Raw genomic sequence first — 23,012 nt, 5'->3', positions numbered from 1 at the left:
TGCCTGCGTCATGAAATGCAGAGAAAATTGTATCTCTCTGGCACTCAGGTTAACAGACAGAAGAGGCTCCTTGTGGCCAGAGGGGACCGAGGCGGGGGTGCTCTCTCCAAGCTCCCCGAGGGCTAAGGGAGCAATGTCTTGGCACAGATTCTGGTATATTGGTTAGCAAGATGTGCTGGCACTTGGTGGGGTGTTGATAAATATTTGATGAATAGATAAATAAATGGGGCTTTAAGGGGCAAATGTTAAGGAGTTTTTAAAATATCCAAGTTATAAATGAGGAGGTTAAAAAAGAGGTGATGGTACAGAGTGGTTTGGGGAATAAGGTAAATGCTCATTAATTATAAGGTCTAGAAATAGATGAATAGTTCATACCTAAAAACATGTTGTTGTTGTTGAAAAGACCCCAACAAATGACAGTCAAACTAAACCGAGCTGGATGAATGTTGATTAACAGGAGTAGGTCGGTCAGCCAGGAAAATACATCCTCGTCCCCATACGGGGAACATGGAAATGGGGTTTTGAACTTAGAAATAACTAACATCCACCTCCATGCTGCTCACATCTAGTTTAACCCTGAGGAAGTCTGGATTTTTCGCACAGATTAAATGAAGAAACATGTGAGAAATCCTAGACACACAATACACTGGCATTTTTCTTTCCTATTCTTTCCACTCTCTCCTGAGGTCCTCCAATGAACAGTTTGTCAGCGCTTCAGAACGATCAGAAAGACGCCAATACTCCCACTCCAGCTAGTTCATTCGCCTTGGCCTCCAGAACGACACAGAATCTCCAAGAAGGACACAGACTTCTCCAGGGGATGGCACCACCCGGCAGCTCCAGGCTGAGACGTGAGGAAAGGGCGCCATCTGCTGCACCCCAAGTTCTAAGCCAGCAACCATCCCAAGTAACAGCCTGACCTGCTCCCACAGAGGAAATTTAACTAGATCAAAACTGGCAGAGAGGGAGGTAAAGAGACAGAAGGCATTCGATTGTTTTGCTTAGAATGGCATAAGAGGGGCGCCTGGGTAGCATAGTCGTTAAGCGTCTGCCTTCAGCTCAGGGCGTGATCCCGGCGTTCTGGGATCGAGCCCCACATCAGACTCCTCCGCTGGGAGCCTGCTTCTTCCTCTCCGACTCCCCCTGCTTGTGTTCCCTCTCTCACTGGCTGTCTCTATCTCTGTCAAATCAATAAATAAAATCTTTAAAAAAAAAAAAAGAATGGCGTAAGAATTGTAACTAGAATAACAAGTAATCATGCTCGTATTAGCCTCCAGATCATAACAAAGAACACCCACCAGATGTAACATCGTGGTCTATTCCTTCCACGGAGATGGTCGCATTGGCAATCGGGTTCCCCTGAAGGTCTCGGACAAAGCCTTTAACTCCTCGGTGTATCTGTGGAGGCCAAGAACAACCAACAATATCAAATTAGAAATGCTCTAAGAACACGTCTCATATCAAGAATCTCCTTATCTTCTAGCAAAATCCTATAGATCCTCACTGTTTAAGGATCAAAATATGCTCAAAAGGCCGCTCAGTTTTTTTTAACGTTCTCTACACTGTTCTTTCTCAAGTGAACAAATGGTAAGTAATCGCCTGAAAACTGACATTTCGTTCTGTGCCAAAGAAAGACACTGAAATACCTTCCAAGCCACCAAAATGGAAAACAAAACAAAACAAAACAAAAACCTAAGTCCTATCTGTAAAGTAGTTCTGGGCTTAGCATATTTCATTACTTTCTCCCTCTTACATTTGGTCACCTGTGCATAGGTTGGATGGCCACTGCCAGTAGCAAGAATCACATTCCAGCCCTTCAATACTTGTTCCTGTTGACTGGAAAAATCTACTGTGACTCCTCTTGCAGTAAACCCATTAACAATATTCTTTTGGTTGAAAATAAGTGACATGAAAGATCTGTGAACTTCAAAACTGAAGACTGGATTGATTATTTCTTTTTAAGGATTTTATTTATTTATTTGACAGAGAGAGCATGAGAGCACAAGCAGGGGGAACAGGAGAGGGAGAGAGAGAAGCAGGCTGCCCACCAAGCAGGGAGCCCAATGAGAGGCTCCATCCCAGGACCCCGGGCCACTTAAGCATCTGAGCCCCCCAGGCGCCCCTGAAGACTGGATTTAGAAAGGAAACGGAAGAGGCGCTGTCGAGAATAATGTCCCTGAATTAAGTGGCAGTCAATGACTAATGAAATGCAAACTACGAAAGCAGCTTTCTCCTTTATTTTTAAACAGAATTCAACCAAATCAGTACGTGTTTCAAGTGACAGAGAGTCACTTCAGGTTCCCGAGAACGTGCTGCTTCTGGAAATACCAAATGGTGATTCGTTAAGCTTAATTACTTAACAGAAAATGCCCGAACCTCCCAGAGGCTTAGCTTGCTCCTCACTCCATCTAGCCCTAGAAAGTGAATTTTCTTCTGCTACTGAGGGTACTGGGGTATTTCCTACAGAAGGTAGAATAAGTCTCCGGTCTGCCTTTGTCCTTGGGGAATAAATCTGGCAGTAGTACCATGTTCTATCAAAGAGATGTCCTGGATTACCAATCAGCAAATCTTTCTGCATTTCCTATTTTTTAAAAAAAAGTAGAACCCCTAAAACTCTATAAAAATAACATGTACTTCCTTTCTCTAAAAGCAATTTGGGGATCAGAAAAATTTTAGAGAAAAGGAAGAGAGATAGCAGAAAATCAGAAAAAAAATACAAACCTTAAATTTTTTATAATAATTTTTTATTATGTTATGTTAGTCACCATACAGGATATCCTTAGTTTTTGATGTAATGTTCCATGATTCATTATTTGCATATAACACCCAGTGCACCATGCAATATGTGCCCTCCTTACTACCCATCACCGGCCTATCCCAATCACCCACAAACCTTAAATTTCTTAATATGAGGGCTCTTCGAAGAAATTTAGAAAGCTTGTGAACAAGCCATTATTTACCCACACGTACTTTACGCTCACTGAGGCACTCTAATCCTGATATTATCAATATTATAAACCTTAGAGAAATGAAAGTTTTAAATTTCCCTGCCATTCGAAAATAAGTCAAACAATAATTTCAAAAACATATAGTTCGCCTGCATTAGGCACAAATACATCCAGTTAATATTCATGACTTCCCTTTTTTCTGCCTCTGCAACCCAAGACATATAGTATGCCATTTAAGAAATAGTGAAATAAGTAGATATCTATCTCTGATATGGCAATTTTGGAGCAAACTTCTCTGAAAAATTCCACTGTCGTAATAAATCTCAGTGGAAGTGTTACGGGCTCTTACAACCCCACATGAATGCAGACCGGAAAATGCTATCATTTTATGGCTTTTGCAAAGGAAATCACAGAAGTTCAAATTTCACTCATGCCTGAAGAAGCTATTTACTACACTTGTCCCTCCTATAATGCTCTCTCCTCAGATTCCAGGACACCAATCAACCATGGCTGGGGGGAAAAAAAAAACACCTGGAAGATTCTCCACTGTTACTAGAAACGTTCACATCAGTAACCCTTAAACCCTCCCGTACTTAGTATCACCCAAAGAGCTTGCCGAAATGGAGACTCTGGGGTCCTATCATGCAGGGAGTGGGATTCAGTGGTGGAACAGGAAACTCATTTTTAACAAGAACCTAGGTGATTCTGATGTCGGTGCCACGAACCATTCTTTGTGAATTTCTTTGGGAATTTTGAGAACTAGACTGTTCAAAGCTATTGAGTGAGAGGCTCTCCACCATAGCAAACTATCGTAATTAACTTTACAATCCAGTTCCTGCAAACATCCCTTCAAAGCCCTGCAAGAGATTTCCTCTCAACCAATTACAGAATTAGACCTCCTAATCACCTATTTTCCACGAGTCGTAAACTAGTCCACGCTTAGACTTTAGATCGAGGTGTTCAATTACTAAGCCCCACCGTACTCTGTCCCATTGTCAACAAAATAATTTCAACACAGAACTTCTGGCAGTCTTCACTGACCTGTCATCAGCCTCTGATTCCCTAAACTCAGCGTTCTATGAAGGAGGTTGGATGAGCCCATTGTAAGTATCACCCTCACTGCTTCTTCACAGCTGGTACCATAACACGGAGGTCCTACCAGGGTGGATCCTGTGGGTGTGTGGACAGATCAAATTCTGATTCCAAGTGGCATGAAACAGGAGTGTACTACCTGTTGCCTCTTCTTTCCAGCTTATTTCTATATAAATTGATGAGTTGACACATGCCTACTTGCCACCATAAATATAACACATATTCTCCTCTTTCCTGATGGTACACATTTTGTTTTGTTTTGTCTTGAGTTTTTCCTAAGAACTAAGACTTGAGCAGCAGCTGAACCTGTTTTTTTAATTAATGAGCAGGACTGGGTTAGGGACCCAGTGTGCTGCCATGGCTCTTTGTAACTGCCCTTTATTTTGGCATTTATCGTCCTCTCTTGTGATTAGGTATTGACGTCTCTGAACTCACTAATACGAAGACTTCTACCGCCGGTGCTTCACAGTGTGCCTAAGACACCAGAGTAGCTGAATACATTTTTGTTGAAAGAACCGTGTAAACAAAATGAAAAGCACTGCATTAAGGAGGCATTATTTGATATCGAAGCAGAGGACACACCAAATAGCCCCATCTTACTTCCTCTACCCAAAAAATATATTTATAGCTCTTCTCAAGGGAGATACCATTCAGGGGTTCTTATTAAGGTTGTTCTAGGGTCAACATGGATGATTATCCTTAGCTTTTGTTGTTGAAAATGCCTTTTTAGGGCGCCTGGGTGTTAAGCATCAGCCTTTGGCTCAGGTCATGATCCCAGGACTGGGATCGAGCCCACATCAGCTCCCTGCTCAGCGGGAAGCCTGCTTCTCCCTCTCCCCCTGCCCCTGCTTGTGTTCCCTCTCTCGCTGTCTCTCTCTCTATCTCTCTCTCTGTGTCAAATAAATAAAATCTTTTTAAAAAATAGTGAATTTAGGGGAAAAAAAGAAAATGTCTTTTTATATTAACATGCAGCAGGATTCCACTGACTGAAAACAATCCTGCCTAATGAGTAATTTTCCATCTCTGTACTTAGTGGATCTGTTCCATGAGAAGCACTTTCAGTGAGGCATTACATGGCCAGCTGACATGTATAAAGGAATACTTAAACTGATCTTACGTTTTTTTAAATGCATCGGTTTCCTATGTATATGTCGTCCACGTATACACAAATAGCTTCATGTTTATTTAACAGCATTTGTTCATATCAAATTAGTTTTTAAATTAGTCTAGACTATCTGCTGTTATGTGAAATTGACATCACTCTACCTAGCTTTGGGTGTAAATAGCCTCATACAGAATGGAATTTGAAGACCGTGAAGGCACTGCAGGCAAGGATCAGAGCCTTTAGGTCACCACTGTGGCCCCTGGTGCCAACGTCAACCTAGTAAGAGATGTGGGGTTGGCAGGGGACTGGCCGCCTGGGTTCAAACTCAGTAGGTAAGGTATCTTACTCCCGCAGATGATGAGATTCCCCAAATTCTGTATAGACCCCACTGGAATGGCTACCTAAGTGCCCCTCTAGAACAGATCTAGGCTTGCGTCATCAGAGCACTATGACATGGTGATTCTGGAAGGACACAGCCTGGATTCAATTTCTGAGTGACTTCAGGCAAGCTGTTTGACTTGTCTGTGTCTCTGATCCCTCATTTTTAATTCAGGGATGATGACGATGATGATGATGGTACAACTTCTCTCATAAGGTTGTTGTGAAGAATAAATGCATTAATGATTACATGTAGGGCATTCAGAATAATGCCTGGGAAACAGTAAATGCCCAACAAAGGTAAGCTATAGTTATTATGATTACCTCAGACCCCACTGAGACCAGTGGGGCACAGAATTTAAGAAGGCATTCACACAGGTGCCGATCCTCTACCCAAAAGCCCCTGCGAATAAGTGCCTCCTTAAGTTTTGGACCGTAGGTGCCTTACTTACCTCACCCTTTTCCTGGGTGCCCTACAGGCCAAAGACAATCAGGGTGGAAGCAGGTCCTAGGTCTGCCTGGCTTAGAGCAATATGAGTGAACACAGGGTATCACCTCACTTACCACACATCTCGGTTTAGTCAGTTTTCAGGGTTTATTCATGAGGCACAAAACCTATGACAAATGAAAGCCTGTTTGGACCACTACTGACATGTTTTCCAAATGTAGCATCCTCATTCTGAGTCAAATGGACTCCCCTAGACTGGACTCCTCGTAGGAAATGATTGTATGCCAGGTTTAAATGCTCTCAGATCCCCCATTTTATGCTGGAGGCAGTGTTTACCTGCTCGAGGTAGCTAATAAGGGAGTTTTTGTTATCCTCCCAGTAGCTCTTCAGAGTCTCTTCAGGTGGAAACTTTTCACAGCTAAGCTCCACGGTGATCTCGAAACAGTTGCTGCTGAGGTAATTGAAGTCTTGCATTCCTGCCAAGGCACCAAATGGAAAGTCAAAATACACATGTGGAGACTAAAACTCTACACAAGCCGTTCTGCTGAATTGAGAGCCAAGCAAAAGATACACCAACCAGTGTATTTTGAGTAGCCTGTGGGAAACCACAAGGAAAATCACCTACCATAAGGGACAGAACAACATAACTGGGAGGCTGTCACTGCCTTAAAGCAGAAACTCTCTCGGGTTCTTAAGCAATCACTTAGCTTAATACATTGCTGCTGTTGGGTGCTAAAGCAGGCATCGACCATGTTCCGCAGTGCTGGAATTGGCTTCAAAGAAGATAACTGGGAACAATGACATCAAAATGACCAAATAGGAGTTTTCTACCATCTTCCTCAAAAAAGAATGCTGATTTTGACAATCACCCATGGAATGGAGTGTCTTTGTGGAAGGCCAGGAGTCCAGTGCAGAAGTTCCAGCACACCACTGGAGGAAAGAAATCAGAGACTGGAGGCACTGAAGAAAGTAAGAGTAATGGTTTTGCTTTACTTGCATCACCCCTTCCCTGAGGTGGCACAGCTCAGTGCCAAGAGAAAACTTTTGGTCCATGATTTCTCCTGGGAAGGAAAGAGGGAACATGCGAGTGAGTCGTGCTGGACACAGCTTCCTTCTCCCTCTATCCAGAAAACGGAAGTATACTACATGACCAGGGGCAGGGTATGGCTGAGAGGACAGCAGCCAAGACTTTCAGAGTGTATCAAAGGGACATGGATCTTACTAACCATATCACAGACTCCATCAGGAAGCCTACCCATTAGCCACTGGGTACCCCTTGCCTGAAGATCCCCTCAACTGGACCATAGGCACCCCTAACATTCCACACACCCCATCTACACATCTCACCCTGTGGCCAGCTCCCTCTGCATCCCACTGACAGGAGCAACAGCGAGCCTTTACAGATGCCTAATGAGCATACACAGAAAGCTGGCCTAAATCTGCAGGGCTGAGAGAAATTTGAGCATTTAGCACTGCCCTAGGGAAAGCAAACAGGAGGCTATCTGCAATTGCCCTGACCTTGCAGGATCAAAAGAAGGCATACAATTTTAAGAATTCTCCCCTTAAGAAGGAGGAGGTATCTCATGTAAAAGTTCTGGGAAAGCCTCAAAATTTCTAACAGGGCTAAGAGAAATTATTACTCTACCAAAGCCAGCTGGTAAAGACAGAAGGAGGTGACTGCTTCTTCAAATGGGAAGGCAGCAATACAAGACTTCAAGGAACATGAAAAATCAAGGAAACATGACACCACCAAACAAACACAACAATTTTCTAGTAACCAACCCCGAAGAAATTGAGATCTGTGATTTTCCCAATAAAAAATTCAAAACAGTTGTTTTAAAGAAGCTCAGTGACCTACAAGAAAAAGCAGAAACACAATTCACGAAATCAGGAGAATTATACATGAGCAAAATGAGAAGTTTAAAAGAAAGATAGAACTCATAACAAGAACCAAACAGAAGTTTAGGAGCTAAACAACAACAACAACAAAATACAAAGAAGTAAAAGGGGGAAAATGCAACAGGGAGCATTAACAGCAGACTGGATCAAGCAGAAGAAAGAATCAGGAGGCAGAAACAGGTCATAATTTTAATTATTCAGTCATAGGAAAACAAAGAAAAAAGAATGAAAAAGAGTGAAGAAAGCTTGCATAACTACAGGATACCATTAAGAAAACAATCTACACATCACTAGAGTCCCAGAAGGAGAAGAGAGAAGAGGCAGAAAGCTAATATCAAGAAATAATGGCTGCGAATGTCCTAAATCCAGGAAGAAATTTGGACATCCAGGTTCATAGGTCCCCCACAAATTTCAATTCAAAAAGATCTTTTCCAGGACATATTAGAATAAAGCAGTCAAAAAAAATCAAAGACAGGGGCGCCTGGGTGACTCAGTCGTTAAGTGTCTGCCTTGGGCTCAGGTCATGATCCCAGCATTCAGGGATCGAGCCCTGCATCAGGCTCCCTGCTCAGCAGGAAGCCTGCTTCTCCCTCTCCCACTCCCCCTGCTTGTGTTCCCTCTCTTGCTGCCTCTCTCTGTGTCAAATAAATAAAATCTTTAAAAAATATATATATATATAAAAAAGAGATAATCTTAAAAGGAGCTAAAAGGGAAAAAAGAAAGAAAGAAAGAAAAAGCTTATGACTTACAAAAGAACTCCCCCACCCCATAAGGCTATCAGCAGATTTCTCAGCAGAAATCTTACAGGCCAGGAGACAGTGGGATGCTGTGTTCAAAGTGAAAGAAAAAAACTTCTAACCACGAAAACTTTACTCAGCAAAGTTGTCCTTCAGAAATTAAGGAGATAAAGACTTTCCCAAACAAACAAAAGCTGAAGGAGTTCATCACCATTGGAACTATCTTACAAGAAATAATGCAAGGCGTTCTTGAAGCTGAAATGAAAAGATACTAATTTTTAACATGGAAACATACAAAAATATGCAACACACTGGTAAAGGTAGGTATAGAGTCAAATCCAAAATACTCTAATACTGTATTATGGTAATGTGTTAATCACTTAACTCTAGTATGAAAATTAAAGGACAAAAGTATTAAAAATACTATAGCCACAATAATTCATTAATGAATACGTAACATGAAAAAAATGTAAACTGTGACATCAAAAACAAAATATTGGTGGGGAATAGCATAAAAAATGTTTTTGTAAACCATCAAAATTAAGTTGTTATCAGCTTAAAATGGACTGTTAAGTCTATAAGATGTAAGCCTCATGCTAACCACAAAGCAATAGATTCACAAAAGATAAAGGTACAGGAACCAAAGCACATCACTAGGGAAAATCATCAATTCGCAAAGGAGGTCAGAAAGAGAGGAAGAAAAGAACAAGCCAGAAAACAGTAAGACGGTATTAATATGTCTTTTAAATGTTAATGGTTTAAGTTCCCCATAAAGACAGTGAGTATTTCAACAGATTTTTTAAAATTAAAAAAAAAAAAAAAAAAACCCAAGACCCAAATATATGGTGCCTACCAGAGCCTCAGAGCCTCATATCATCTTTAAGGACAATGAAAGCTTAGAGTGAAGGAATGGAAAAAGATATTCCATGAAAGTGGAAACCTAAAAAGAGTAGGGGTAGCTATACTTTTATCAGACAAAATATACTTTAAGCCAAAAAGCTGTAACAAGAGACAAAAACGGTCATTATAAAATGAGAGAAGAGTAAATTTCTCAAAGGACATAACTCTTGAAAATTATATATGCACTCAACACTGGAGCATCTAAATATATTAAGCCAATACTAACAGACCTGAGGGGAAAAATAAACATAAATACAATAATAATAGGAGACTTCAATATCCCAGTTTCAACAATGGATAGATTATCCAGTCAGAAATCAGTAAGGAAAAACTGCCCTTGAGCTATATGTTAGACTAAATGTACCTAACAGACATATATGGAACATTCCATCCAACAGCAGAATTACACGTTCTTCTCAAGCCCCAATGGAATATTATGCAGGATAGATTCACAATTATGTAGAAAATTAAAACAACACACACCTCTGACCAATAAATGGGTCAAAAAGGAAATCAAAAGGGAAACCAAAATATTATGAAACAAACAAAAATAGAAACACAGCATACCAAAACTTATGGGATACAGTAAAAGCAGTTATAAGAGGAAAGTTTATTATAGTAAATGCTTGCATTAAGAAAAAAGAAAGATCTTGAATAAACAATCTAACTTGATACATCAAGGAACTCGAAAAAGAAGAACAAACTAAGTCCAAAGTTAGCAGAAAGAAAGAAATAACAAAGATCAGAGCAGATACAAATGAAATACAGACAAGAAAAACAAAAGGAAAGATCAACAAATCTGACAGCTGGGTTTTTTTTTTTTTAAGATAAACAAAACTGACAAATATTTAACTAGACTAAGAATTAAGAGACAGAAAACTCAAAAAATAATCAGAAATGGAAGAGGAGACATTACAACTGATATGACAGAAATCTTAAGAGACTACTATGAATGATTACAGACCAACAGTGGGATAACCTAGAAGAAATGGGTAAATTGCTGGAGACATACAGCCTACCAAGACTGAATTATGAATTATGAAGAAACAGAAAATCTGAAACAGACCAGTTACTAGTAAGAAGATTGAACCAGCAATCAAAAATTTCCCAACAAAGAAAAGCTCAAGACAAGATGGTTTCACTGCTGAATTCTTCCATCAACAAATGTGACACACCACATTGATAGAATGAAAGATAAAAATCACAATCATCTCAAAATTTGCATAAAAAGATTTTGACAAAATCCAACATCTTTTCATGATAAAAACTCAACAAATTGGATGTAAAAGGAATGTGCCACAACATAATAAAGGCTATATACGACAAGCCCACAGCTAACTTCATACTTAATGGTGAAAGGCTGAAAGCTTTTTTCTAAGATCAGGAACAAGAAAAGGGTGCCCACTCTCACTACTTCTTTTAAACATAGTAGTAGAAGTCCTAGTCAAAGCAATCAGGCAAGAAAAAGAAATAAGACATTCAAATAGAAAAAAAAAAAAAAAACGAAGTAAAACTGCCTTTGTTTGCAGATGATATGATCTTATACATAGAAAGTCCTAAAGATTGCACCAAAAAACTCTTGGAACTAATAAATAAATTCATTAAAGTTACAGGTTGCAAAATCAACATACAAAAATCAGTTGCAATTCTATAACTAACAATGAACTATCCAAAAAACAAAGAAAGAAAGCAATCCCATTTACAACAGTATCAAAAACAATAAAATACTCAGGAATATATTTAACCAAGGAGGTGAAAGATCTATAAATTGAACACTATAAGACATTGATGAAAGAAACTGAAGAAGATACAAATAAATGAAAAGATAGCCTGTGTTCATAGATCAGAATTAATATTATTAAAATGCCCATACTACTCAAAACGATCTACAGATTCAAAGCAATCACTATCGAAATTCCAATGGCATTCTTTATTGCCAGAAAAAAAATCCTAAAATTTATATGGAACTACAAAAGATACCAAACAGCCAAAGCAATCTTGAGAAATAAGAATAAAGCTGATAACCTTACACTCTCTGACTTCAGTCTACACTACAAAGCTATAGTAATCAAAATGGTATGACACTGGCATAAAAACAGAAACATGGATCAAAAGTCCAGAATCAAGAGCCCAGAAATAAATTCTGGCACACACAGTTAACTAATATTTGACAAGGAAACCGAGACTACTCAATGGGAAAAGACTACTTTCTTTAATGAAAGGTACTGGGAAAACTGGGTGTTCACATCCAAATGAAAGACATTGGAATGTTACCTTACACAAAAATTAACTCAAAATGGGTTGAAAAAGTAAATGTAAGACCTGAAATCATAAAGCTCCTAGAAGAAAACATAAGGGGAAAACCTCCCTGTCATTGGTCTTGGCAACAGCTTTTGGATATGGCAACAAAACACAAGGAAAAAAAGCAAAAATAAACAAGCAGGAATACATTAAACTGAAAACTTCAGTACAGAAAAAGAAATAGTCAAAAAATGAAAAGGCAATCAATCTATAGAACAGGAGAAAATATTTGCAAACTATCTGATGAGCGGTTAATATAAAAAATATACAAGGAACTCATACAACTCAATAGCAAAAAAATCCCAAATAATCCAATTAAAAATGGATAAAGAACCTGACTAGACATTTTTCCAAAGAAGACATGAGATGGCCAACAGGCATACAAGAAGATGCTCAACATCACCAATCATTGGGGAAATGCAAATCAAAGCCACGGTGAGATATCACCTTATACCTGTTAGAATGGCTATTATCAAAAACATAAGAGATGATAAGTGTTGGCAAAAATGCAAAGAAAAGAGAACTTTTGTGCACTGTTGGTGAGAATGTAAATTGGTACATTCACTATGGAAAATGGTAGGTTCAGAGGTTCCCGAAAGAATTAAAAATAGAACCACTATATGATCTAGCAATTCTAATTCTGGGTCTATATCCAAAGCAAATGAAATCATTATCTAGAAGAGATATCTGCACTCCCATGTTCACTGCAGCATTATTCACAGTAGCCAAGACATGGAAACAATCTAAGTGTCCATGGACAGATGGATGGATAAAGAAAATATGGCATATATAAATAATGGAATATTATTCAGCCATAAAAATTAAGGAAATCCTGCCATTTGCAACAATAAGGATGGACGCTGAAGGCCTTATGCTAAGTGAAATAAGTCAGACAAAGAAAGACAAATGCTGAATGATCTCACTTATATAAGAAATTTTAAAAAGCCAAACTTGTAGAAACAGAGAGTAGAGTAGTGGTTGCCGAGAAGGGGACAGGGAAATAAGGAGATGTTGGTCAAAGAGTACATACTGCCAGTTATAAGGTAAGTAAGTTCTGGGAAACTAATGTACAGCATGGTGACTATAGTTTACAATACTGCATAATATACTTGAAAGCTGCTGAGAGAGTAGATCCTAAATGTTCTCACCACAAAAAAAAAAGAAAAATGGTAACTATGTCAAGTGATGGATGTGTTAACTAAACTTATTAGGTAATCATTCATGCAATACACACACAAAATAAATCACATCATACATCTTAGACTTACATGATGTTATACGCAATTATATGTCCATAAAGCTGGGGGGAAAATAAAATTTTTAAATTATAATGATTTTTTTAAAAAAGACAATAGGGTCAAACCCCCAACTCTTACTGGCCAGCTAAAGAAATGTGCATCCCTCTAAACCTACCTCTCTATCAGGGAAGAGCTTGGACGGTCATATAAGATGGTCTGACATACTATTTTGTTCTGGAAGTCCAACCAATAGCACAGTAGATTCCTGAGGGCTTGGGAGTCTTAATAATATACTACATACTAATTTAACAACCACTGAATATCTACTACATATGAAGCATATTAAGAACACTTCAAACTGCACCAAGAGAGAAGATTCTGTATCCAGAACAATTTTACTTTGAACCTGATTCAAGCTAGTAGTGAATGCTGTCGGTACCCACAAGATTGCTTTTACTGAGCCAGGGGGCCCATCACCAAATTGCTGCTTGAGCCTTGGCTATGAAGAGCTCAGAGCTGCCCCTATTTTCCGGGAGAGCTGCTGATAGAAACCACCTGGCTTGGGAGGTTACACCCTTCTATCTTCCATTCCAAAACCGTCCCGGGCAATCCCCATCCAAAAACTGACTGATACGAAGTCACCAAAAGCTGGTCCTCTTGCCTCAGGGCAGGATAACCCTGTCTGTGATTTACACTTAAGGCCTTCCTCCCAATGGTTTAGGCCAAAGCTACACTATCCCTATGACCACATCCTTGCTCAGCTCTATCGCCCTTCCTACCCTGCTTCCCTAACTTCCATACAGGGTTTTTCCTAAAGAGCACTTCCTCAATAAAATACGAGCATCCAAATCCCTGTCTCAGGCTCTGCTTCTAGAAAACATGGACCTAAGACACTGACTTCATTCACTATCTAGAAAGCGAAAGAAAGTCTAAGCTGTCTTTGATTATTGTGGTTCATAATCACTAAGATTAATATTATTATTATTATTAATATTATTGTCATTATTTTACAGATATACATTTCTTGGTATTCTGTAGACAATACACTATTTGTCCATAGACCTAATTTAATGATTCCAAAGGAATCATTAAAGTTTTTATAAAAATTGAATTATAAAATTACTTCCTGTTTGACGTATTCAACATAGTCTAAATCCTAAATCTGACTTGATTTCTCAGGCTATGGGGGGAAAAAAGTGCTGAATCTGATCTGACCTGACGCAAAATATAAATTAAAACCGAACAAACATATATCAGAAAGAAAAAAATCAGGAAGAATACCGTTCTCAGGGCATAATTCAATAAAAGAAGCATATTAAGCAAACCCAAATCCTATAATTAGCTAGTGCTGCAACTGCCCTAATTCTCTTGCATTTCCAGGTGGGTCACAGAGAATCGTACTTGGGCAAAGAGGCAGGAAAAAAAAAACATACCAGTATCTTTACATTTCATTCTTCGTCCTGGGTAGAGAGTGTTACACAACTGTTGGTGGTCTGGAAAGCCATGAAAATAAGAGTTCTATAAAGTCTACATCGGGCAAAGGCAGCCAGGATTGCTGCCCTGGTCGCCTAGAAGATGCTTCCTCCAGCGGCTGTGCTGCCTTCTCCCTTTTCAGACCCCATAAAAGGTGAAGAGCTTTATGATCTAACAGCGCTTGTTACAGTAGTAAATATAAACTAATGTTCCACATCGAATAGTCTCCATTATCCCATCGTTTAAAAGAAAAATAAAAGGTATATGGACCAAGATACACTGCCCTCCAAAGCACACATCTGCCTACAGTAAAAGCTTAACTAACATAATAAGGAAGCTATCTTATTGCCTAAAGCCAGAATTTGAAAAGTAGGGTATTTCCCAATATTCGATTTATATTTTCCCCATGGACGTCTTTATTTCTTATGTCTTCAGTTAGCATCTTAATTTTTAAAAATAACAAAAACAAAACTATACCTAGCAACCATTCACGCAGAAAACTAATTTTAATAGATGAACTCTAGGTTCCGTCAATTTCTTAATGTTCGAGGAGGACCGAAAGCTCTCTACATCTAAACGGCAATTATAAATAATTCACGATCACTTAAGCACAAAGCGAAACGGAAACTCACCGCCGGGTACACTGTACCAAGCAGCACCATTGGTTGTTCCATCTATGAAGCTGCTGTCGTCATCATTCTTGCGACACGGAGGCCGATTGGGGTCAGACATGGGTGGGTTAAAAGAGGAGTACGCCCGAGCTAAGCTTTGGAAAATGGCATCATCTGGGCAGGAGCTATATTCATGAGCACTACCTACAAAATAAACCCACGAGATTAAAGAAATTAATATAGACCAAAGAGCGCTGCGTGTTTTCCGAAGAGGGATTCAATGTTGTCTCTTGCTGATGTGTTTTTTTAGCAACATCACAATGGGAAAGGAGTGAAGGTCTAAGGGCTCAACAATTACACTTAGTGTTGAAGTTATATACCACTCCGTTCCACAGCACAATGTAGAAATTGGGTAGAATGAACTTTCTACTTAAGGACTGAAAGCTCATGAGAAAAGGTGATAAGCTTGTAGTAAACTAGATTTGAGAAAACAGTAAGAAAACGTCCATTGTTAAAATTTTTAGTTTAAAAAATGTAACCTCATAGCCACCATGAACCATTCTCACACATATTTTTTAGTATTTGACTTTAAAGTTTAAAAAAATTCCTATGTGTAATATGGAAATAAATAATATATATTTTGATAAGCGGTAGTCTTCTTCATATATGATACAAAATGCCAGGCTTTAAAATTTCACAGCTCTCGACAAACTACAAAATCTCTAAATTTTAATGATATTTCACCAAAGACTTTCTTCCAGGCTCAAAGTTTCCAATATCTAAAATTATCATCGTGTGCTTGCAAAGAATGAATTCTTCAAAGGCCCCTGAGAACCCATCCAAAGCAGGAAATTTCTTGGAGCAATAAAAAGTAAGTTGAAAATAGCTATCTGGCTAAAGCTTGCTGTGCCTAAAATTTAACTAAAACTGGCTCGAGAAAGTCAAAGCACCACTTCCCCTCCCTGACACCACTAGAAACAGTTCCAAACGCAAAAGCGTGAGTGTATGGTAAAACACAGAGAGATCCATACCCGCCCTGAACGAGCTCCAAAGAGACTGCTTCCATTTTCATCTGTACACAAACATGTGTCATTTCCAGTATCTCTCGATTCCACCACAGTTCGAGAGTGACCCAAGTTCATCAGGTCTGTTTTCTCCCTCTCTCTTGCATTCTGTCAAGATCACGTTTCACATCTAAACTTATTAAAAAGTTGCAGTCCTTTTCTGCCAAATATTTATACCAATGCCACATGAAATAAACATACGTCCTTCTACAGGCAAAATCACCTAACGGCCAGTTCCTTAAAAGAATATTATAGAAATCATCCTATAAACCCTCACAAAGCGACTGTGAACAGTGAACCATTAGAGAAGCAGGAGGAACACCTACCACTCCGCGTCTCGTCATATGGGTAATTGGCCACAAGGTCTCCTCCGTGGAGATTGGCAGAGAGCACGAAAGGAATATCCATGATCCAATGGATGACTGCCTTGGTCTCGGGAGCAAGCTATATTAAAGATTAGAGATTAGAAGGATTATAAATTTGGTTATCATTGGTGAAATCGCTTGACAGGAAAGACATAGAAAAGGAAAAACAACAACAATAATCGAAAGCTGGTCGTAGGTCATCTTTCATGCGCTTTGTGGCTGTTGTCATAAAAATAAAAAAGATTCCAGTAAGCACAGCATTTCCAACTCTATTTTTCTCACTTATAATAAAACATATTTCAATAGTGTTTGAATTTCCTTAAAAGTTTTACTTTTGTGAGCTGCCAGCTTTTTTTCTTTGTGTTTTCTCATTTTTGTTTTTTTAGCTTTTTTCTCTCTGAAACTCGAAAACCATCATGCAAATCACTTACAAATTCTGGGACACTTCCATCTGATCTTTGTTAATAATAGCTAAGAGTAAGACAAAGAGAAAAGAAAATAGTTGGACTGAAGAACAAGGTTCTTTCTCTACAGTGGTTAAACTCTAGAAATGTATTATAGATTTTATTTGTTTTATTACTGATTATTATTATTTATTATTTTCCTTTATTGCTTACTATTTTTCCAATTCCCTCCAGCTACCTCTAACATTGTCCCTATAAAAAAAAATATTAAACTGGGTCTCTTTCAAAACTCACTGTAAAATAGCAGTTTACTTTGGGAAAACCATCTTAAACAAAGACAGAATTTTCAGAAATTCAAGTTGCCTTAATTTAATGACTCACAGCCCCTCCTATCCTGGTAGCAAAACAAAAGAGGAAAGAAATTTATACCAAAGAATTAACCTGGAGCCAGATGAGTGATTACTATGATGAGTTTTTAATAGTAACTAAGAAGACTCTCAAACTCCCAAGCACCTCATTGATTAAAAAAAGAAAGAAAAAAGAAAAAATTCCTGGAGATGTGATCTCCAGGACAGAAAATCTAACAGCACCAGTAGGGCTTGATGGCTGCAAGATCTTGTATCTCTGTATCCCTGTTTAATTCATGAACGAGCTTCACAACATCCCCATTGGATAGGCAAAGATACTCATACCCCTTTCACGGGAAGAATCTAAGGGTTAAGTGTATTAATAACGTGTCCAAGTTCACACAGCTCAGAACTCAAATCCAGTCTGTAAAACTATAAAGCCCATGTTTTTGTCAGTATTGATATACAGTTTGATACTTTAATGTATCAAAACTATCCTATTTTTCATGTAGGCAAATTATAATCATGAAAAAGTGTGATTTAGCATAGGGTATTGTTTTTATTATTTATTTGATTGGTTTATCTCATTCTCCCTATAAAAAATGTTTATTGTAGAAAATGTAAAGGAGACAAACCCAAAGAAAGAAGATTAACATGACCCATAATTTTGCCATCTAAAGATACAAACTGCTATCATTTACATGTCTCTTTCTCAGTTTTTTTCCAATGCACTTATGTAATTTTTTAAATGTGATAATTTATGTATAATTTTGTATGTGACCTTTTTTGTTTGACAACAGGAAACAAATACTTTTGCATGTGGTTGAATAGCCTTCTAAGTTAATGGCTGAATAGTATCCAATATATGGATATATCATTCTTAAACATGAACAAAATGATAGCTAATACTTATTGAACACTTTCTGCAGAACACATTGAAGTCTCACATCCACCCTGTGAGATAGGGACTACATGTACTCCCATTCTACAGATGAGTAAACTGAGACACAGAGAAGTTAGGCAATAGCATGAGTCCAGTCAGTTGTGAGTAGCCGAGCCCGGACTCAAGCTCCAGAGCACGAACACCAGCACTAACTAATCTCCAGTTGGTGGGAAGGAGTTGGGGAGAAGGGCTTGGTCTGAGGGTACAAACTTTTGGTTATAAGTGAATAAATTCTGGGAGCTAATGCACAGCATGGTGACTTAATAATACTGTATCATATACTTGAAAATTGCTACCAGAGTGGATCATAAACATTCTCACCACCACAAAAGAAAACTAAGGTGGGGGATATGTTAAATTGCTTGATTGTCATAGTCATTTCATAATGTATACGGTTATCAAATCATCGTGTCGTACACCTTACATCCATACAATTTTTATTTGTCAGTTATACTTCAATAGAGCTGGGGGATAGGATCTCTAAGTGTTGGGTATTGAACTGTTTGCTATAGAAAAAAATTCTATGAACACCATTGTAGCTACTCTTTTTGCAGATCTGTACTTCCCTTAGGGAAATTTTCCTAGAAATGGAATGACCTAACCAAAAGCTAAGTTCAGTTTTTAATTTTATAAAATGTATTCCAAACTGCCTCTCTATAAAATACAGCAATATTATATTAAGCCTGCTATTTCTCATCACTCTTACCAACATGGGATATGTGGTGTTTTTTTAAATCTGTCACTTTGATACATGACAAATTAGAATTTGTGTAAATGTGCACTCTTTCGTGAACTAATAAAACTAGAACCATTTTTATATGTTTAGTAACCATTTATGTTTATTCTTCAGTGACATATTTATACATGGTTTAACTGATTTTTCTATTGAAATGTTGATCTCTTACTAATTTGCAAGAGTTATTTAGTAAAAACACTAACCCTTTATATTATAGGTATTTTCTGAGTTTGTCATTTGTCTTTCAAATGACAGTTTTTTTCAAATTTAATAATAATAATAAAATACAAAATATTAAGATATTTATGTTGTCAAATCTACTGATCTTTTCTTTATGGTCTCTTCCTTTGCTTTTGTATTTTATTCATTCATTCAATAACTATTTAGTGGCCACCATGTGCCAATTTTTCTATATAAGGGATTTAGAAAGTTCTATCCCCCTCCAAAAATTATATATTTACCGAAGATTTTTTTTGTAGGTTCATACTTTTTATATATAGATTTTATGTTGATCTGTGCTGATATTTGTGGAGATATTTGTGGAAATTGTTCATCTCAATTTCATTTATTGAATTATCCTTTCTTTCCACAATGATCTGAAAAACTCCCTTACTATATACTAAATTCTTATGCATACTTAAATTTCTTTCTAGAATTCAAATTAATTTAAATTAAATCATTTAAGTTTTGATTTAAATCAACCTTAAAATAACTAATACAGAACATTTAATCAAAAACAATCTTTAATCCAAAAAAATGCATATGCTTTTCTTTGCAATGAATTTAAGGTTTATTAGGCTCAACTACTCAAAAAATGGCAATAATATGATGTAAGTTTAACACATTCTTTTATATTCTGTTTAAAGTTTTCCTTGTAGTGCTGAATTTCTTTCCAATCCCTTTCCTTATACATGCCCTTCATTACTCCTATTTACTCAAACCCAGTGATTGGTACTGACAAGTATTTTGATGAGTTCAGAAAAGCTAGAAATCTCTGTGGTTTGGAGAATCATGGAAGACTTTAGGAAGGAGGTAGAACTCCAAAGGTAGGCTTTGGATAGGAGGAAAAGAAAGAAAGAAAGAAAGAAAGAAAGAAAGAAAGAAAGAAAGAGAGAAAGAAAGAAAGAAAGAAAAGAAGGAAGGAAGGAAGGAAGGAAGGAAGGGGAAGAAAGAAAAAGAAAGAAAAGAAGAAGAAGAAACAAAGAGAAAGAAAGAAAGAAAGAAAGAAAGAAAGAAAGAAAGAAAGAAAGAAAGGAAGGAGGAAAGAAAGAAAGAGAGAGAGAGAAAGAAAAGAAAGGAAGGAAGGAAGGAAGGAAGGAAGGAAGGAAGGAAGGAAGAAAAGAGAAAGAAGAAGAAGAGAAAGAAAAGAAAGAAAGAAAGAAAGAAAGAAAGAAAGAAAGAAAGAAAGAAAGAAAGGAAGAAAGGAAGAAAGGAAGAAAGAGAAAGAAAAGAAAGGAAGGAAGGAAGGAAGGAAGGAAGGAAGGAAGGAAGGAAGGAAGGAAGAGAGAAAAAGAAAAAAGAGTACGCGTGGGGGAAGCAAGCAAGCACTGTTTGGGGCAAAGGATTGGTTTGAGTGGGAGCTCAGGAGGCAAGGCTATACAGTGGCAGACTGTACTTTTGGATTTCTTACTCACCTGAAAGGATTCAAAACAGTGTGCATGGTATGCTTCCATATATTTATAGATTGATATGTGTATAAAAAATAATTCTAAAGGTTACATACCAAGATGTGAATGGTGGTCATTTAAGACCATAGAGTAATGGGGTATTTTTCTCCTCATTTATATTTACTTTATCTTTCTGTTCATAATAATATATTAATTTTGTAATAGAACATTTTTTAAGAAACTTTTTTGGAACAAATAAAACATACAGTCCTGAATACACGAAGTCATATTCGGTCATTAGGTTTAGCTTATTGCTAATTCTTATACATACACTGTTGCTAATATACACGTTACCAATATGTTCAAAAGCAAGCGAGTAAATTCCACAATTTGACAAACTAAATTCAGTTTGTCTATGGCTACTAATAGAATTTTTTAGGCTGATTAAATGCTGAGATCCCCTGGGTATTGTAATTACGTATTTAAGTAATCCATAGAGAATCCTCTGGAACATCTCTAAGATTGAACCCCAAGAGAACCTAAAACCAATTATGACCCATCTTTAAAATTTCCATTTAAAGACTGCAAATATAGCTTAAATGTTATGTTCTATAATTACGTGGCTTTAGCTCTTAAAATATATTAAAGCTATATTTATTTCCTTTTCTTCATAACTCTAGCCATTAGAGATAAGTATAAATTTAATAAAATTGTTTGATTTATTTTAATGCACTCTGCTTTCAAGCAATTGAGGCCCGGGCTCATGTATTGAGCGCAGATAACAGTGGAGGTAACCAGCCCAAATTCCTCAAGAACAGATGAGAAAAGACAGCAGGAAGAACTCCAGGAAAGCACAAGAGAGCTTTTATTCAGAGGTTCAGAAAAACAAGGAAAGCATCTGAACACGTGGTAAAAATGCAGATTCCTTTCCATCGCCCATTTCCACAGCATACATACCCCGGACTTCCTGAATCAGCATTCATAAAAGTCTGCATTTTTAATCCCTAATTCCTACAAAGCTTGAAATTTAAAAACCACTATAAGGACAGATTGGTGGTGGCCAGAGGCAGTGTCGAGGGGGATAAGGAGGGAAATGGGTAAAGGTGATCAAAAGGTATAAACGTCCAGTTATAAAAGAAGTCATGGGGATGTGATGTACAACATGGTTAATAATACTATATTCTATATTTGAAGTTACTAAGAGAGTAGACCTTAAATCTTCAATCACAAGGACAAAATTACAACTATGTATGGTGACTGATGGTAACTAGGCTTACGGTGGTGATCATTTCACAATGTATATAAATACCAAATCATTATGCTGTACATCTGAAATAATAGTATGTTATATGTCAATTATACCTCAATAAAAATAAAACAAACATAGAAGCTACTTTGAGAGATATAGAAACTGAGAAGGGGGAGTAAGAAAAGGCAAGATGTGTCATAACATTCACGAAATGCCTACTACATGTTTCCTACCAGCAGCGTCTAAACACGGTCTCAGTCTTAATCACAAAGATGGAAAAAAGAGAAGATGGACCAGCCATGAATAATATCATCCCAGGATTATTAGGTAGGTTTGCTGAAGATTTAGTCTAATGTAAAAAAACCTTGTTTCTGTTCTAGAAAAGAGACTAAATTTTAGTTTTTATGTATTTCTCTTTAATTTACCTTTACCCAGAAAAAGTACTGGCATTGAGATTTTTTTAATAAAGGCTCTAATTTTTCGGGGCCCCTGGGTGGCTCAGTCGCTTAAAGCAGCTGATTTTTTATTTTGGCTCAGGTCATGATCTCTGGGTCCTGGGATCCCCTAGGCAGGCTACGTGCTCAGCGGGGAGTCTGCTTGAGATTCTCTCTCTCCCTCTGCCTCTGCCCCTCCTCCCATTTGCTCACTCTTGCACTCTCTCTCCATAAAATAAATAAATAAATCTTTTAAAAAGCTCTATTTTTTTAAGTGCCATGAGCATATGTCTTTTAAATAAGTATTGCTTACACTAGAACTAAGAAAACACTTAACACAGCAATTATGCAAATATTACCCAGGTTCTGTTGGGGAAGATGAAGGTCATGCCGACGGAAAGTATATGGCGTTTCTCAAAGGCTGCCTATCAGATATCCCACGGACATGAGTTTATTACGTAGATTCTACCATGCAAGGTGACAGGCACTACTTGGCCCATTTCTCAGATTTAATGAAGACAGCGCAGGCAGCTTAATGTAAGCAACGGGGAGAATCGGCCAGCTGATATCAGCACTGAGGTTCAGCAGTGGTTTTTCATTTCTGCCTTAGCCCTCACAGCTTATCACACAGGACTGCCCTCTTTTTACCTCTGGTGGAAAGGAAAGAAAGAAGGAAAGAAGGAAAGAAAAGAAAAGAAAAGAAAAGAAAAGAAAAGAAAAGAAAAGAAAAGAA

General features: G+C 37.7%; 1 protein-coding gene across 4 annotated transcripts in view; it reads right to left on the bottom strand.

The window, feature by feature from the left end:
* Positions 1 to 23,012, bottom strand: part of CPE (carboxypeptidase E) — a 111,925-nt gene that overhangs the window by 4,248 nt on the left and 84,665 nt on the right. For 3 of the 4 annotated variants that reach the window (XM_040626420.1, XM_040626423.1, XM_040626422.1), the window contains exons 4-8: positions 16,521 to 16,638; positions 15,152 to 15,334; positions 14,480 to 14,539; positions 6,308 to 6,447; positions 1,299 to 1,398 (exon numbers count right to left, since the gene is read on the bottom strand). In XM_040626420.1, the coding sequence (XP_040482354.1) occupies positions 1,299 to 1,398; positions 6,308 to 6,447; positions 14,480 to 14,539; positions 15,152 to 15,334; positions 16,521 to 16,638 (601 nt within the window). The remainder of the gene's footprint in view (positions 1 to 1,298; positions 1,399 to 6,307; positions 6,448 to 14,479; positions 14,540 to 15,151; positions 15,335 to 16,520; positions 16,639 to 23,012) is intronic. The other variant, XM_040626421.1, reaches the window with a different exon arrangement.

Source organism: Ursus maritimus, unplaced genomic scaffold (genome assembly GCF_017311325.1).
Source record: "Ursus maritimus isolate PB19 unplaced genomic scaffold, ASM1731132v1 scaffold_11, whole genome shotgun sequence".
NCBI lineage: Eukaryota > Metazoa > Chordata > Mammalia > Carnivora > Ursidae > Ursus > Ursus maritimus.
The sequence above is the reverse complement of the archived record's forward strand: the minus strand, read 5'-3'. Positions and strand labels throughout refer to the sequence as shown.